Source organism: Raphanus sativus, chromosome 4 (assembly GCF_000801105.2).
Source record: "Raphanus sativus cultivar WK10039 chromosome 4, ASM80110v3, whole genome shotgun sequence".
Classification (NCBI taxonomy): Eukaryota; Viridiplantae; Streptophyta; class Magnoliopsida; order Brassicales; family Brassicaceae; genus Raphanus; species Raphanus sativus.
In genome coordinates, this window is record NC_079514.1 from 24,737,689 (window position 1) to 24,756,120 (window position 18,432).

An 18,432-nucleotide genomic window follows, 5' to 3' on the forward strand; every position below is an offset into this window, starting at 1 on the left:
TTTTTTATCTATAAACGAACAAAGTTTCGTGCTCAATCGAAGAATCTTGACTTTGATAAAAACACTACATATGGAAGAGTGAAAAAGGGTTCTTCCATGCTTCTGTTTTGTTTTGTTTTGTTTTTTTTAATTTTGAACTTTGATTTTTAATTCTATATTTGATTATTTTATTTGATGGTATAAAAAGTTTTTTATTTTTTCTTATTTTATTTGGACATAATATTTATTAATAAATGATTACTTTTACAACATGACTATAAATTCATATATTATAATCTCAAATTAAATAATTATATATTTTGGAATAAAACTGAATAAACGGGATAAACGGAAAATCGACGGTATTTAACTGAAGCAAAGCGAAGTAAATATGAATTTAGAATGGTAGTTATATTTTACTAACCGAACTGAAATCGAACTGATATCCGGATTTAACACTCCTAGTTATAACTTATAACTTTTTGAAAAATAAAAGAGGGAATGACTTTAGATTTATTTACACAATTTTCTTGTAAATAGTTGCCTTGTTACTTTATTCTTTTTTCTTTTCTTTTCCTATTTTTTATCATCTCCTTCTTCATCCACTAAATGAAAAGCTATCCGAATGAGTGTGTGTAAAGATTCGCTATACAATTTCTTTCCTTCAGAATAATTTCGTTTAATTGTTGAATCGAAAATTATTTTTCCTTAACTGATATCTAACCGGATTTACGGAATATAAGCAGCAACACTTCGAGCTTAGCTGGTCCTAAAAATTAGAGACAAACCCCAATAAACTTTCTAATATTTTGAAAGATAAAACTTAGTTTTTGAAGTTTATATAGTAAAAATGTAAAATCATGTCTGTTAGACTGAGAGAGTGGAATGTGACGCTTATATTTTGCTTTATCTTTTGTTTTCTCTTTAGGGAAAACAAAGTGACGATTTACCAATCAGCAAACACTTAAATTACTCAACTTTACCTTCCACTATCAAAAGTTACATCGAGCTACTCCACTACTCTACAATCTTGTCGTTTTCACCCCCAAATTCATTAAAAAAAATATGATAAAACCCATCATATCTGTTTGACAAAAAAAACCCATCAAACTGATATTAAAACCTACACATATAATCACAAGTCCCTTACATCTTCAAGAACAAACAATGTACGTGACGAGGACACTGTCGCAGTTCAGAAAATACCAGAAGACACTATCGGAGGAGTCACCGGAGGGTCCATTCTCCGGTGTTCTAGTTATCACAGACGAAGAAGCAGAAACAGATGATACGTTCTGTTTCGGGATGTGTAAGAGGACAAAAATCGAGAAGCTTCCGTTCCCTCAAGACAAGATCTTATCAGTTGTTCACACAGACAGTTCCGGAAACAGAGATACTTCGGTTAAGAAGGTCTTGTTCATACCAGCTCTGGATCAACCATTGTCTTCGAATCGGTATTACGTTGTTCACGCTAGAGGCAGACACAAAGGGTAAGATACAAAATCAAGAAAATATATGTCATAACCCTTAAATTCAGATTTGAGTTGGTGTCTTTAGCGGTTTGGTGATAAAATTTAGGATTGAGTGTAGCGAACTCTTCTCCTTTCTTTTTGCAGGAAAGTTTGCGTGTGTTCTAAGGAGATAGAGAAAGGTCTATGTTGTTTTCCAGATATCTTGCATGAAAAGAAACCTAAACCTCTGGATCCAAGAAACATTTATCAGACAGTGAAAATCAACCGGCATCACGACCATACTTTCTTTGCGAAATCTGTTGCTCCAGACGGTACACCACCTTCATTTCTCAAGAAGAAAGGATGGGAGCTACGAGCCTCTAGGAGCCTGCATCCGAGGAGACCTAGAGAAGCTCTAGGCCTAGACGATGAGCTAAGAGCCCGTCTCCCTGAATTCGAATTCTCAGTCTCAACAATTCGGTCTGGGAGTGTGATAGTAGGAGAATGGTATTGCCCATTTATGTTTGTAAAGGAAAATTGTAGTGTAAGTCATCAGATGAAGAAGTCGATGTTTTATAGGATGACACTATCTCAATACTGGGAACGGATCTACGATTGCAGTAACAATAACTTGGATGAAACCAACAACGAAAACAATGATGAAGATGAAGGAGTTGTGAGGGTAGAAGCGAATGTGGTGAGAGAGGTGAACTATGTGAAGGGTGTGGAGGCGGTTAAGGGAGAGAAAGAAGGGCATGGAGGGTATCATTGGTATAGACCGGTTGAAGGTTTGCGGGGACCGGGAGAGAGGAGAAGGAAGACAGGTTCCGGGTCTGCGGTGGGACTGAGTTTCGTGGTGGTGGAAAGAATGAGAAGGGTAATGGAGGAAGGAGGATGGGTGGAAGGAGGGCGGAAAGTGGTAAGAGTGGAGAGAGATGAAGAAATTAGTGTTTCTAGAAGAGAGTTTAGAGATATGAATGGTGATAATAATAGAGAATGGAGGAGATTTGGGTGCTATGTGTTGGTAGAGAGCTTTGGGTTGAGAAGGGCAGATGGAGTTTTGTTGGTTAAATGTTTATTTAGACATACTCAAAGACTGAGATCTAAGTGGGAGTGACCACTCGTTATGTCGTATTACAAAATAGATGTATACTAAAATTCATAAGCCTTAGAGCATGATTAACGGTTTGCTTCTTGTTTTTGTCCTTAGAGTATTTTAATGTTATTTTTGGTGAGGGACAACAACTAAGGACATTCTCATAATATTTGATTATTGGTAGGACTTTATAAAGTCCTTAGGAAATTAATTAATTATTTTAATTAAAAAAGAAATAAATAATATAGAGAAAAGCATGAAAGAATACAAAGTTGAAAATTAAGAAAAAAAAATTACAAACAAGATAAAAAAAGCAAAGAAACATTATATTGAATTCAAATAAACTTAAACATTGTTGTGACTCGGTAGATGTCCAAACTTAACTCATATATGTTCAACCAAATCTTCTTTTAATTGATGATGGCCTTGAGTATCTCGAACTTCTGCTCGACGACCCAGTGTAGTACAGAAGTTTGTAGTCCGTTTGACTACAAAAGTGGGATCCACATCTTCTGGTTGTTGAAATTCTGAAGTGTGAAGGTAGGAACCTCGTTCATCTTCGACAATCATATTATGAAGTATGATACATGCTTTGATAATATTTCCTATTTTGTGTTTATCCCATAATTTAGATGGATTTCTAACAATCGCAAATCTAGATTGGAGGACTACGAAGGCACGCTCAACATCCTTTCGCACGGATTCTTGCTTGGTAGCAAATAAAGATTGTTTTTGACCTTGTGGGAATCGGATAGATTTAATAAAAGAAGCCCATTTCGGATAAATATCATCGGCAAGAAAGTAAGCCAAACCGTATTCCCTTCCGTTGACATGGAAATTGACTTCGGGAGCGTCTCTGTTAATTATTTCATCAAAAACAGGTGATCGATCAAGAATATTAAGATCGTTCAAAGTACCTGGAGCTCCAAAAAACGCGTGCCATATCCAGAGGTCTTGAGAAGCTACCGCCTCCAACACAATTGTTGGTTTATCGTGTCCTCGTGAATACATTCCTTTCCAAGCGGTCGGACAATTCTTCCACTCCCAATGCATACAGTCGATGCTTCCAATCATACCTGGAAAATCACGTTGTTCTCCAACATATAGTAATTTTTCCAGATCCTCGGGCGTTGGATGTCTTAGGTATTGATTGCCAAACAAGTGGATAATTCCGGCGGTAAATTGGAACAACCAATTTCTTGCAGTTGTTTCAGCTAGTCGGACATATTCGTCAACGATGTCAGCCCCAACACCATACACCATTTGACGAATAGCTGCGGTACATTTTTGAAGGGGAGATAGGCTAGACCGTCCGGCAGCATCTTGTGTTTGTTGAAAGAACTCAAATTCTTGGGAGAGACTATGAACTATTCGCAAGAACAATCTCTGGTTCATTCGAAACCGCCTCCGGAATATGTTGTGCGGGTAAGTGGGAGTCTCGCTAAAATAATCATTCCAAAGATTATTGTGACCTTCTTCTCGGTTTCTCTCAATAAATATACGTTTTTTTCGCTCTTTCGGTTCAGGAATAATATCAGAGGTTTCTATAAAATCATCAAAATTAGATTCAAATTCATCATTATTATCATTTTTGTGGTAATGATAATGTGAAGAAGATGACATTTTTGAATGAAAAAAAAATAGAAGGCAATGTTTTGAATGAAAAAAAAAATAGAAGGTAATGTTTGAATCAGAGAAGAAGAGAGATAATTTGTATTTGTAATGAGAATGTATTTCGCATATTTATAGATTCTTGAAGTGCATATGTTGTGGTTGTTGCTTGTTTATCTTGTGACACTTCAGTACATCTTGTGACTCTTTGTTATTTTGCATTCAGTACATCTTGTGACCCATGAGTGTGTCTTGTGACCCATGAGTGGGTCTTGTGACACAATAATTTTTGACATCTCGTGAATGTTGAATCACGAGCATTAAACTTGACACTACAAAGTTGACAGTTGACACTAAAATGAATCACGAGCATAATAGAAATTTTACACATTACAAAATTAAATAACAGAAAGTTGAGAAAGTTGAATCATTACAAGATTACATAACATAAATTTTACAAGATTACATAACAGCAGGTTGAGAAAGTTGTAATGCATAAAGTAGAGAAAGTGGAGTCATTACACATTACACTAATCCGAATCACACCTAAACAAACAGGCTGATTTAGGTAAAGATGAGAACTAAACCTATGACAATTAAGACAATGACCAGAAACAGAACAAAGTAATCAAAGCGAACAGATGATTTATTCTTTGCCAAATCACACACCATCTTCTCCAAATCACACACCATGTTCTCTAGGCTTAGCAGCTTCTGCTCAGTGTCATTGTTACTGAAGAAGTTCATTGAATCTACCTTCTCAGCTAACTGAAGTGTGTGTTGATCCCTAGCTCGCATCTCCTCCATCACCGCCTCATCCCACCACTTCCAAACATGGCACTCTCAGTCATCTACATTACGTCATGTGTAGTATCTTCGGCCAGGATCGGTAGCAGTACGAGATGTAGCTAGCTCTGGTTGACTGCCACAATAGCAAGTCTGGGGAAATCCGAACTCCACCTAAGGTTGCGGAGGGTACACAAACTCCACCTCAGGTTGCGGAGGGTACACAAACTCCTCACCGTTCGCGTAGCTCAACTCAGCTTGGTCTTGACGAATGAGAGCTTCAATTTCGCTGTATCCACTGTCCGCACCATCCCCTCCAAACGTCTCAGATTGGGAAGGCTGGCTATAGCTGTACTGACCCATGAAAACTGAAACCTGGACATTCATAACATAATACGCAAGAGTTAGAAGAGTTTCAAGGAGACATTCATAACATAACCTGGACATTTTCATTAATAACATAATAGATTGAGACATAACAGAGAAATACATAGAAAGCAAGCAAGGAGACATAGTAAATACATTGAAAGGAGACATTTCAGCATAGTACACAAATTAAAGACAATGACCACAAGTTAAAGAGACATAAACAAGCTTGTTCTTGGCAACTTCTTCAGATACACTCGGCAAGGAGCTTGTCCTTCGCAGCTTCTTCAGCCTCGGTGAGTGGTTCCTTTTTGGTAAGGAGACTATCTAGAATGGCAATCTTTGACAGTAACTCTTTCCCCGCCAAATCCTCTTTCCTCACTTCCCAAATCCTCTGATAGTCTTCAACAGACTTCCCTTGAGCCTTACCCCGCTTAGCTTTTGCAGCCTTCACACCTATAGGCCGGGTCTCATGTTCATCAACGGTTTGGGAACCTCCTGTTTCAACGGTTTTCCTCTTTGAACTTCCACAAGGTTTGGGGTTGAGGTTAGCCCATTTCTGTTCATACCTCAACACACACCAAGCATGCTCAAGTGTAAACTTCGAGTTGTTATCACGGTAGTATATGTCATGGGCCTCCTTGAGAACATCATTCTCATTCTGACCACTACTATGACGTCTCTCTGTAGCAGCATATGCACCACAAAACTTGTTAGTTTGGTCACTGATTTTGTGCCACCTTTGCTTGTAATGGAGATGCTCCCCACAATCAACACCATATCTTTCTTTCAAAGCTGCGAAGAGATAATCTCCAACTCGTTTCCAGAATGTCCCAGACTTTTGGTAATTGGCGGTAATAGGATCCTTAGAAGTGTTTAACCAAGCACTGATCAGCAGCTCGTCATCGCCTGGAGTCCACGTATGTCTCTTCCCACGTCCCACGGGTGTGTCTGTAGGTGGAGTTGGAGCTGGAGCCTCCCATTGTTGTGAACTGAACTGAGGGACTTCAGAAGATAGAGAATGAAAACTCTCATAAGGAGAGTTTTCTTCACGAACAGAGTCGTGTTGACTGTGAAGAAGGCCCATATAACCAGAAGACTGGCTATATGGAATCCTTGGATCCATAGAAGTAAGAAGAGAGAAGTGATAAGAGATAAGAGATTACAAAGAGACAGAAACGAGAGACGAGAGAAAGAAGATGATTGAGAGATGAAGTAGAAGGATGGTTTAATAGGCATAGGGTAATTAACACAACCATAATAGCCTAACAACCAAAGTACATCTCAGTTATTACTCATTACACAACCACAATTATCTTAACAACCAAGTGCATTAACTACCAAACAAACTATTAATGCTTGCAAACAAACGAGACTATCCTCTGGTTATAGAAATACAAGTGCATTACAACTGCATCAGAAACTAGACTATCATCACAAACTAGACTATCCTTACAAGTGCATCTATTCAGTATACAAACCGAATTAACTAGATATTATCATCACTAGTTACGGAAACAAGAGTTGGTGGCAATCAAACTACACATTAAATTCTGTATATTAACTAGATAATATTATCACACAAACCCACACGAGTTATTATACCAACTACATTACTTGGGAGCTGAAGAGAAAGTTATTACCTTGTACTGTCGACGAAATGTTTGTGAAGAAGATTGAGTTGCTTCCTCCGGGTTAATGTAGACGAACCTCACCTAAAAAAAGAATCAGAATCAAAAGAAAACAATGTCAGTTTCATAAAACAAGTGATGATTTCCAAAATAATAAAAATTGACTGGACGGACGAAATGATACAAAACGAGTACAAGTTAATCTAAGAAATGGATCGAAAAGCAAGCAAAGCAATGAACGAGTACAAGTTACACAGACGAAAAAAATTACATGCAAGAGAACCGTCGAGAGGAATCGCCGTGGAGAAGAGAAGGAACACGTACCCTCTTAACCGTGGAAAGGAAGAGCCGTGGAGAGGAATCGCCGTGGAGAAGAGAACCGTCGAGAGGAATCGTCGTGGAGAAGAGAACCGTCGAGAGGAATCGCCGTGGAGAACAGAACCGTTCAGACGAGAGCCGTCGAGAGGAATCCGTGGAGAGGAAGAGCCGTCGAAAGGAAGAGCCGTCGAAAAGAAGAGCCGTCGAGAGTTGGATTCGCCCTATGAATCGCCTTGAATCGCCTACGAGAGAGAACCAGAGAGACGAGAAACAACGAGAAACAGAATGACTTTCCCAAATCGATTTTGCCCTACCGATTTTTCATCACCCATTCCCAGCGCGCCACGTTGCTCATTAGGACGACGAAGAAAACTTCTAAATTAAGCGGCGTCCTTAGGTTTAATCAGCCTTTTTCATTTAAATAAAATCGATTAATACCTAAGATATCAACGGAAGGACGCCGTTAATCATGCTCTTACGAACTATTTTCATTAAATAGTAGGTATGATTAGTAGCAAATAAAATACTAGGTATATTTCATTGAGTGTTGCAAGACAGATCCTCAAATCTAAGAGTGAAACAATTACGGGTTAAGAGCTAAGAGTTTTTTGTTTCTTTTTGAGAAAATTTGGAATTAAAAATAAAACAAAAATAAGAAGAAAAGAGGAGTATATGGGATCTTTTTTTGGCAGAGAAGGTATATCAGCATTTGATTCTACAAAGTAACTAGTGTATATGTGATTGAAGGCATGATCAGTCGCGCGACAATAAACAAATAATGAGTTCCAACCTATAACTAGTCACTGATTGCAGGTCGCGGTCGCATGTGGCAGTGATGTCGAAACAAACATGGGCATATTCATGACTTAATCTATTTTTTATATATAAACAAATGCAATTTGTAGCTTTCAAGAAAACAAACAGATACATTTGTTCGAAAGCAATTAGTTTAGTCTTTCTGAAATGTCAGCAAAACTTACAAAAGATTAAAAAAATTCAACGACTACTATTTTTGTGGTTTCCATTAATTTCCTTCTGGTAATATAGAGATATCTGACGATCAAATCTTGTCAAAAATGGCAGAATCTAACAGAGATCTTACTCTGGTCACGACCCTTTTGATTTTGTTTCAACTATGCAGCATCGTATCTTGCACCTTAATCACCAGAAACAACACGATACGAGACGGAGACACACTGATCAGCGAGGAAGGAGTTTTCGAGCTTGGATTCTTCAGCCCTAAAAATTCAACCTTAAGGTATGTCGGAATCTGGTACAAGAACATAGAACCTCGAACAGTTGTCTGGGTAGCTAATCGAGAAACACCTTTGTCTGATCACAACGGAGCTCTTAAGATTGCTGATGACGGGAACTTGGTGGTCGTCACCTGTAAAAACAACACCGTTTGGTCCACAAACGTGCACCCCAAGTTGAACAATACTGTTGCTATTCTGTTGGAAACAGGGGATCTGGTTTTGTCTTCAGATTCAGACAGGGACACGAGATACTGGGAGAGCTTTAACAATCCAACTGATACTTTCTTGCCGGGTATGAGGGTTAGAGTGAATCCTTCAGTGGGAGAGAATCGTGCTTTTGTCCCGTGGAAGTCCGAAACTGATCCTTCATCAGGAAGATATTCAATGGGGATTGATCCCTTTGGGGCAATAGAGATTGTGATTTGGGAAGGGGAAACGAGGAAATGGCGAAGCGGACCGTGGAACTCAGCTATCTTTACTGGTGTACCAGATATGTTTCGTTTCACCAATTATATTCATGGGTTTAAGCTCTCTTCTCCTCCTGATAGAGATGGTAGCGTGTTCCTCACGTATGTTCCACCAAATAAGGACGACTTACTGAGGTTTCGGATCAGATTTGATGGCATTGTAGAGCAGTTGAGATGGAATAGGGATGCCAGGAACTGGAATTCACTTCAAGTGAAACCGAGCAAGGAATGCGAGAAGTATAACCGTTGCGGTAACTACAGCGTATGTAATGATAGTAAAGACTTTGATTCTGGTAAATGTAGTTGCATTTATGGGTTTGAGCCGGCTTATCGAAATCAATGGAACAATGGAAATTTCTCGGGTGGCTGCAAAATTAGAGTTCCATTGAACTGTAGCCAGAGTCTGTTTGCACATAAAGTAGACGGCTTTAAGGTACTTAAGGGTATGAAGGTGCCTGATTTTGGAACAGTTGTTTCACTTAACAACTCAGAGACTTGTAAGGATGTATGCCTGAGGGATTGCTCGTGTAAGGCTTATGAGGATGTAACAGGGATCGGATGCATGATTTGGACCCGAGATTTGATCGATATGGAGAATTTTGAGTACGGTGGAAACTCCATTAACATCCGGCTAGCTGCATCTGAAATAGGTTTGTAAAACATTTTAGGTATCATATAGATATTTGAATATGACTAGTCTGATATCTGTGTTTGGGTTTCTTTTCTTATGTACACAGGAGGCAAGAAGAAAAATTTGATATTTTGGATCATTATTTTTAGTATTATAGGTGCATTCATGCTCGGGTTGTGCTGCGTATGCATTTTGATCTTATGGAAGTTCAAGAAAAGAGTTAAAGGTAGAGCCTCTGTAGTCTAGTTTCAAAATGGTCTGAGACTGAGATATATGTTATTTCATTGATCTACAGATTTCTTGTGGAAGAAGGAAGATTATACAGTTTTGGATATCGGAGAGAAAAGAGATTACTCAGTTAAGTCCTCAAGCTCGCTGAACCAACTTCTAGTGGGGGATCAAGTTGATACACCGGATTTGCCAACTTTCAGTTTCAACAGCATAGTTTCGGCAACAGGAGATTTCTCTGAAGAAAACAAGCTTGGACAAGGTGGATTTGGTACTGTATATAAGGTGAGAATATCAACTAAACTAAATCTTCTTGAGACTAAGGTTAATTAAATTTTTGTGTCGCTTAATCTTTGATTGGATAATTAGGCTTAATATTTATGCTTAACATATGTTTTATGTTTGGACAGGGAAACTTTTCAGGAGGACGAGAGATGGCAGTGAAGAGGCTATCAGGCAAATCTAAGCAAGGACTAGAGGAATTCAAGAATGAGATCTTACTAATCGCGAAACTCCAGCATCGGAATCTCGTTAGATTACTAGGATGCTGCATTGAAAATGACGAGAAAATTCTTCTCTATGAATACATGCCAAATAATAGCTTGGACCGTTTCCTTTTTGGTATGTTTTCTTTTACAACATTATCAAGAAACATGTGTTAAAAATTTATAGACTAAATATAAAAACTTATCTATGTACAGATGAGGGTAAACGGATAAATTTAGAGTGGCGAAAACGATGGGATATCATTGGAGGAATCGCAAGAGGATTGCTTTACTTGCATAGAGACTCGAGACTAAAAATCATTCACCGTGACCTAAAATCTAGCAATATCTTGCTGGACAAGGAAATGAAACCTAAGATCTCAGATTTCGGTATGGCTAGGATCTTCAACTACCGACAAGATCAGGCAAATACTATCCGAGTTGTCGGCACATAGTAACTAACCGAAACTCCTTAACGTTTTATCTTCTATAAAACATTGTGAAGCTGTATCGATTTCTAATGATCTTGATGTTGAAAAATCGTGTAGTGGTTATATGGCTCCAGAGTATGCAATGGAAGGGATGTTCTCAGAGAAATCTGATGTGTATAGCTTTGGAGTGTTGATACTTGAGATTGTAAGTGGAAGCAAGAACGTCAGCTTTCGAGGGTCTGAACATAGAAGTCTTATCGGTTATGTAAGTTTCTCTTAATATTTGCGTTTGGTTTGGCTTGTTTTTAATTTTTTTTTTTAGAAACTTATGCTCTAACGGACAAAAACTTCAGGCGTGGAATTTATGGAGCCAAGGAAAGACCAAAGAACTAATAGATCCAACGGTGAAGGAGATTCGAGACGTAAACGAAGCGATACGATGCATCCATGTGGGGATGTTGTGTACACAAGACTCGGTGACTTACAGACCAAACATGGGTTCAGTTTTGTTGATGTTGGAGAGTCAAACCTGTCACCTTCCACGACCAAGACAGCCTACCTTTCACTCTTTCTTGAACTTCGGCGAGATCATGGAAGGTCAGGATGTTGCCACGGTCAACGAGATTACTTTGACCACTGTTGTTGGAAGATGACTAATTTGACTATAAATTGTTCTTCCCCTTGCTCTTTGAGTTTTCATTTTTTTTCTCTGGAAGTCTTTAGTTTTCAACTTTTTGTCTATAATATTTCGTCTTGATAAACATTTTATAGTACGTATATACTTGAATTTAAACGCTGCCAAGCAAAAAAAAAATCAAAATGGGATTTGTACACTAGTTTTTATTTTGGGTCAGCATACGTCAGCTAGCTAGACTCTATGCTTCACGCTTACCGCTTCATGTATCATGCTGCATGCTTCACGCTTCATGCTTTTATTTATTTATTTATTTTTTATTTTTTTTTATATAATCCGAAAAAAAGGAGGGGCCAAGCCCAATTACAATGGGCCTCCCGTAGGACGGGGACAAAAAAAAAACCACAGGCCACAAACCATGCACAAAGCATAGCACAAAATAAACAAAAACTAAACTACCGTTAGCTTATAAACAGCCCAAACCAAGTAGCCAAAAGAGAGAAGCCCGGAGCCGCACGCTGAGCTCTCAAGAGAGGATCAAGTCTCAACTGAATCTGTTGCCTGATATCCGAGATAATATGCTGAGGTTGTCTGAAGATGCTTGAGTGCAGTCTAGCATTCCTTTCTTTCCAAACATGATAGATAGCGGCTTGGTATAGGAGGAGAAGTATCAGCTTCTTGTTGGGATCTTGTATCGGGTCTTTTAGCCATCTTAGTCCATCTTCAAAGGAAGGAGGAGGAGAAAGATGGAAGCGTGAGCAGAAAAAAGACCAGATTTCCCCAGAGTAAACACAATCAAAGAACAGATGTTGCCTTGACTCTTCTGCCACGTTACAGAGAAGACACACCGACGGTACTTGAAGTCCCCATGACCTCAATCTGTCTCGAGTTACCAGCCTATCCCTCACTGCAACCCAAGTGAGGAAGGCATGCTTGGGTATGCGCCCTTTAAACCACACCTGATCATGCCATGAGACTCTCACACCTTCTGGATGTAAGACTCTCCAAGTCTTAGCCGACGAGAAGCTATTCTTTGGGGCACCTACACCCGTTCTCCAAAGATACTTATCATCCTCTTCAGAGTTTGCAATGGGAGTACAATCAGGGAGACAATCCTTCAAGAAGACAATGAGTGGGTTTCTACTTCTTGAGTCACTTATCCACCATCTATCGGACCGAATTGCATCTGACACCACAGCCCCAATGCTTAAACCCGTTGTAACAGGTCCTTGCGGTCCCGTGATGTCTATCAATGGGCCCAGATTCGTCCAATCATCATGCCAGAAACTGGCAGTGATTCCTGAGGCGACATCACAAAAAATGAAAGGCCGAGCTATGGTTCTCAATTTACATAGATTCTTCCATATCCAACTCCCATTACTAGCATCCAACTCCCAGAAATTCTGCTCACCTATCAAGTTGCGTCTGACCCAAGAGACCCAAAGAGAGCCTCCCGAAGTAAAGATTAACCATATCAGCTTTAATCCCATCACCTTGTTCCAATCGTCCAACCTTCTAAGACCAAGTCCTCCTGTTTTTTTTGAGGTACACACAGACTCCCAGGAAACCCGTGCACCTCTGGCAGAAGTAGTGGAGCCTTTCCAAAGAAAAGCATTGCAAAGCCTTTCAAGCTCCGCTATGCAGTGTTTTGGTAGGATGAAAATTGACGCCTAAAAAGCTATCGAGGAGTAGATAACCGACTGAATCAACTTCAGGCGTCCCGCAAAAGAAAGATGTCGAGCAGACCAGGAATTAAACCGAGCCATGATCTTGTCCAACAACGGCTGATAATCCGACTTGTTCATCTTCTTTGAAGAGAGAGGTACACCGAGGTATCTTACAGGCAGAGCTCCTTGTTTAATACCCACAGCACTTGCTATATTCTGGCACCTGTGAGGACATCCCCCATCAATCATTAGCTCAGACTTTGCCAGACTGATACTCAAACCCAAAGCTGATCTGAACTCCTCTAGAATCGATAAAATGCCACGCAGAGAATCTTCCGTACCGTCAAAGAATATCAGTATATCATCTGCAAAGCTCAGATGGGTAATGAGAGGCGCTTCGCAAGAAGGATGAAGGCCAAAGACTCCATCCATAACGCCCTTATCCAGCTTCTTCGATAGCACATCCATAGCCAACACAAACAGCAGAGAAGATATCGGGTCCCCTTGTCTTAGACCCTTCTTGCCCTCGAAGTACCCATGTAACTCGCCATTGATAACCAGATTATAGGAGGGAGTGGTTACACATTCCTTGATCCAATCAATGACAATAGGAGGGAGATCAATAGCTTCCAGTACATTGAGGAGGAACCGCCAGTCGAGATTGTCATACGCCTTTGTTAAATCCACCTTGAGACAGCCTCTTGTAGTATGTCCAGGTAGGTGAAAGTCCGAGACTAATTCGGAAGCCAGCAACACATTCTCACAAAGTAGTCTGCCCTTAACAAATCCAACCTGATTTGTTTGGACCGCATCAGCAACCACTACCTGCAGTTTCTTCTTTAAGAGTCTTGAGATCACTTTGTATACCGTAGTGCACAAAGCAATTGGCCTGAACAAGGTGAGACGATCTGCTCCCGGGATTTTTGGCACAAGAGAGATTGCCGTTGCATTGACAGAGTGCTGAAGCCTAGAAGACACAAAGAATTCTTTAACTGCCGCAATCGTTTGAGGACCCACTACTGACAAAGCTTCCCAGTAGAACTCAACTGAGAAACCATCTGGGCCAGGAGCTTTACTCTTCGGCATACCAAACAACGTCTTGGTAATCTCTTCTTCTGTAGGAACAGCCACCATTGCTTCCTGAACCTCTGTAGCACACCTAAAGTGGAACAATCTCAGAATATCATCAACTTCCATTGGAGTCACATTAATAGAGGCAGTACCCAAGAGATTTTTGAAGAAGGCCACCAACATCTGAATAATCTGGAATTTATTTTCAATTCGCAGATTGGCTTCATTCAGAAGATAACGGATCGCATTACGAGCCTGATGCGCAAGGACCAATTGTGAAAAAAAATTGTATTAGCATCTCCTTCATCCAACCAACAAATTCGAGACTTCCTACTGAAGAAGATAACTTGAGCTGCCACCATAGTCTGCCATCTTTTCCTGGCAACAAACTCCGCTCGAAATAACTGCTGAGACGGCGACGTTAATAGCTCCAACTGAACTTCCTGCAGTTGAGCCCAAGTGTCCTTAACTCTCTGTTGAATGTTACTGAACCCCTCTTTGTTAAGTTGTCTACACGCCGCTTTTACATGTTTCAACTTCTTAACCAAATAAAAGAGATTAGAACCAACTGGGATATGCTCATCCCAAGCTCGCTGAATTGACTCCAGAAACTTCGGGTGAGAGGCTAAAAACGAATAGTAGATGAATCTGGCATTCCTACGATCATTATTTGGTACCAGTTCCACCGTACAAGGAGAGTGGTCAGAGTCCCCTTGTGCTTGATAAGATGCAACTATATCTGGGAAGGTAGCTCTCCACTTAGCATTACCCAGAACCCTATCCAGCTTGCGAAGAATAGGGTCCTCCGGACGCTGGTTCGACCAAGTATAGAACCCGCCTCTGCCTTCCACATCCGTCAAATCAGTTTCCAAAAGGCAATCCTGAAATTCCAAAATCCCTTGGACCGGAAGAGGGTAAGACTGAATCGAGTAGTGTTCAGCAGCTGATAGTATTTGATTGAAATCTCCTAGTACAAGAAGAGAAGAATCCTTGACCAGACGATGATTACTAATCTCTATTATCTCCTGCCACAGAGTTCTACGCTGAGTCACCGTATTGTAAGCGTAAACAAAAGCCAAACTGACCGAAATTCCCGTCTCTGGATCGAAAACACTACACAGAAGAAGCTGCTCAGACCTCGTAAGAACCACCAGAGAAAGAGTCGGATTCCAGAGAACAATTATTCTTCCACCCTGAGCTTGACAAACATTCGAATCAAAACGCCATCCTGGAAAAGCACCCGTAACAGCATAAGCCAAGTTCTCCTCCTGAATATGGGTCTCTACCAAAGCTCCAACTGAGACATTATTTAACTGCATCCAACGACGAACATCTCTTTGACGATCAGAATTATTAAGTCCCCTAACATTCCATACAAATATCTTCATATATACAATTTTTTTATGGATAGGATACGACGAACAACTTCATGCTTTTATTAGTCTCAAGGTGGAAATAAGTTGTAAATATTAGTTTTATTTTCTTAAATAAATTGCTTTTATTAATTTTCAATGACACAAATCAGAATCCAGAATTACAAAGGTTTGTAATTGTTTTCGGCCAGCTATAGTACAAATTTGAATATTTACAGTTATATACATTTTTAGCACTTGCAATCTTGAGCACACTTTGGAGAGCATAAAAGACCAGAAAACTTCTGGTATTTCGTTGGCTAAACTGCCTTGACAATACAAGGAAAGGTTTGCGAACGCATCCAACTCCTTGTACCTTTTTCTATCCGAGCAGTCAAACACATCAATGATCCTTGTCACGAAACTGATGCATAAGGCGATCCAATGAATCCCTGTGACTCCCAATGACATGAACTGGGATATACAGCTGATCTACATCTACATTCCATATTTCTTCTATCCTTCTATGTGGTGGAAGGACCCCTTTTCCGTATAACAAATTATGAAGCTTGTATTTCCTTATACCCACCTGGAAAATCTCATACTCTTTTTCAATCATATTGCTGAAGACCAAAATCATGAAGGCGACACGATGATATATTTATCGTATTAGAGATGTTTCCTGGATTATCTACATCGTGGCGTCAATCTCCTGCATATTTCGATGATGTTAGCACACACAATGTAAGATACAAATGGAAGCTAATAGTCTCTAAGGTTTACCTAGTATGAAGCCACTCGGATTGATCCATAAGACGATTATCACACTCAACATCTAAAATAGTAGGTCCAACCATAGACGTCTGAAACCAAAAACAATGATACAAATTAAAAACAATGATATGATTTTTTAAAAACGTAACAATGCATGATGGAAGAATGAGAATTTACTTACGTGGGGAAAGTTGACCAAGTTCTAACTTTTTCCCAATCCTCTTCACAGAGAAATACCAATGTGGCATCTGGTGAGTCTTCTCATGTTGATCTATTTGCTCATCATGTAAGTGCGGCATGTTCATGGGTCTTGATTTCCTTGAGTTTTCGACTTTAACTTGGGAAAGATCTAAACCTCAACAAATGTATCTTGGGACAGGTCTCTCAATTCTTGTGTACTCAATCCAAAATAAAAATCGTTAGTTTCTATATCATTTTTTTCTCATCCTATTTATTTAAAAAAAAAAACATTAAAGAAGACATTCAATAATTACACAAACAAAGCATTACATTCATGGAGTTATCAATTCAAGCATATTACACATTACAAACCTATTACACAAACTTGTCCTATTGCATATTACAAAATCTGAAAGTGTTACATAATATTACACTGAAAATTTTTAAGTTCCAAGTACGATCGAGCTCCAAAAGCATAGCTCCAGCACCCTAACTCAAGCATCCTAGTTCCAAGTACAACAAGTTCTAAACTTTTTCTTAGGAAGTAACTTTTTCTTTGCTGGAGCGTGATTGACCTTTTTTTTTGTTGGAGCTTGATCGTTTTACTCGTAGGTTGAGCTTGATCGGTTTTGCTCTTGGTTGGAGCTTGATCAGCTTTGATCTTGCTAGGAATGCTTCCTTCAGCACTCAAACTGATTGCTTCCCGGAGCTCGCTCTCCATGTTGCCCATATTCTCTGTAAACGTGCTTTCCATCTTCGCCATTTGTGCATTGAGTATATCCCCCAACGACGTGTACTGCATGCATCCATAGACTAATTGTTTCGTTTGGCAATTTTTCCAATAGATAATCCATTAACTAATTGATATGAGTGCTCTCTATCACTTCTGTAGCTGTGAATTTTATTGTGCTTGAACTTTAGCGTCAAAATGATTTTTTTTTTTAAACTTCAGCATAAATATGATATTATTCAGTCAAATAATAATCTCACGTTTTCAAAGTGCAGATCAAACTCTAGATAACTATAAAGTTGATGATTCACCACTGATTCCCTAAACATATTTAAAACATAAAGACATTCATAACAAAATAAATGTAACTAAAAGTATGGATACCTAAATCTAAAATCAAAATCAAGATAAAACTTTTTATATTCAGATCTATGCAATCAAATTGAATTCAAAATTTTATCAGATTATTAACATTATTATTTAAATCAAACTAAAAAAAAAAATTAATAAAAAATAAACTAAACCCAAAATAAATAACCGAGCTATTGCTGTATTTCTTGAACCGAAAACCAAAATCCATAATTGAACCAAAACCAAATAGAAAGTTATGAAATATCACCCAATAATAAAATTTTAATTTGAAAATAAAAATTATAAATTTAAATCTATAATATAGTGAAGAAGTTTTTTCTTTCTTCTAACCATGTCCACGTCAGCATGTTTTTAATGCGGGTCCCACGTGGTTAATAATTATTCCATTTCATGGGCTTCTATTTTTTTCTAATATATAAACATGGCTCAAAAATAAAGTCTATATAATTGTGAAACCCAGTGTCGAGCCCTTCTTACTAATGAATGTTTTGTTTTGTACCCCAAATTATCCCAAAACTATGTGTTTAAGGTTTAGCATCGATTAAGTCGTAAACGTTTCCTTCTTCGACGATTGAACCCGACGGACTGTGTCATGCGTTTTTTGAGAAAAAAACCTTCCTCTCAACTTTCTACCTCCTCTGTCTCTTGCTTACCTTCCGTTCAACGTCTCGCTCTTAATCTATACAATGAATCTTTTGTTTTCATTAAAGTCGTCAATCCACGACCTATCCATTTCTCTTCCTTTACAATCGATGTTTTTTTTTTTGGTAGGATCCTTTACAATCGATGTTTAGTTCGTATGATAACCGAAAAGTACCTCAAACCCTATAAATAGCAGATGTTTGAGAGCGGAATCAAGCTACACCAACACTCTCTCTTATTTTTCTTCTCGACAAAATCTAGAAGCCTTTGTTGA

General features: G+C 39.0%; 4 protein-coding genes across 4 annotated transcripts; 2 read left to right on the forward strand and 2 right to left on the reverse strand.

Moving 5' to 3' along the window:
• The first annotated feature begins 1,051 nt into the window (after positions 1–1,051).
• On the forward strand, positions 1,052–2,675 carry LOC108828882 (uncharacterized). The gene is made up of 2 exons (XM_018602551.2): positions 1,052–1,469; positions 1,596–2,675. The coding sequence occupies exons 1-2, from the start codon at positions 1,147–1,149 to the stop codon at positions 2,545–2,547; spliced, it is 1,275 nt and encodes a 424-aa protein (XP_018458053.1). The 5' UTR covers positions 1,052–1,146; the 3' UTR covers positions 2,548–2,675.
• Positions 2,676–2,727: 52 nt separating this feature from the next.
• LOC108828914 (uncharacterized) lies at positions 2,728–4,222 on the reverse strand. Its single transcript, XM_018602570.2, has 2 exons — positions 3,444–4,222; positions 2,728–3,382 (listed from the first exon to the last, which is right to left on the reverse strand). Exons 1-2 carry the CDS (start codon positions 4,147–4,149, stop codon positions 3,195–3,197), a joined length of 894 nt encoding a protein of 297 aa, XP_018458072.2. The 5' UTR covers positions 4,150–4,222; the 3' UTR covers positions 2,728–3,194.
• An 875-nt stretch (positions 4,223–5,097) lies between these two features.
• On the reverse strand, positions 5,098–6,415 carry LOC108828897 (glutathione S-transferase T3-like). The gene is made up of 3 exons (XM_018602561.1): positions 5,545–6,415; positions 5,349–5,362; positions 5,098–5,298 (listed from the first exon to the last, which is right to left on the reverse strand). The coding sequence occupies exons 1-3, from the start codon at positions 6,413–6,415 to the stop codon at positions 5,098–5,100; spliced, it is 1,086 nt and encodes a 361-aa protein (XP_018458063.1).
• A 1,795-nt stretch (positions 6,416–8,210) lies between these two features.
• LOC108828916 (putative G-type lectin S-receptor-like serine/threonine-protein kinase At1g61610) lies at positions 8,211–11,628 on the forward strand. Its single transcript, XM_018602573.2, has 7 exons — positions 8,211–9,611; positions 9,699–9,818; positions 9,888–10,105; positions 10,231–10,441; positions 10,522–10,759; positions 10,854–11,001; positions 11,090–11,628. Exons 1-7 carry the CDS (start codon positions 8,315–8,317, stop codon positions 11,387–11,389), a joined length of 2,532 nt encoding a protein of 843 aa, XP_018458075.1. The 5' UTR covers positions 8,211–8,314; the 3' UTR covers positions 11,390–11,628.
• The last annotated feature ends 6,804 nt before the right edge of the window (positions 11,629–18,432 follow it).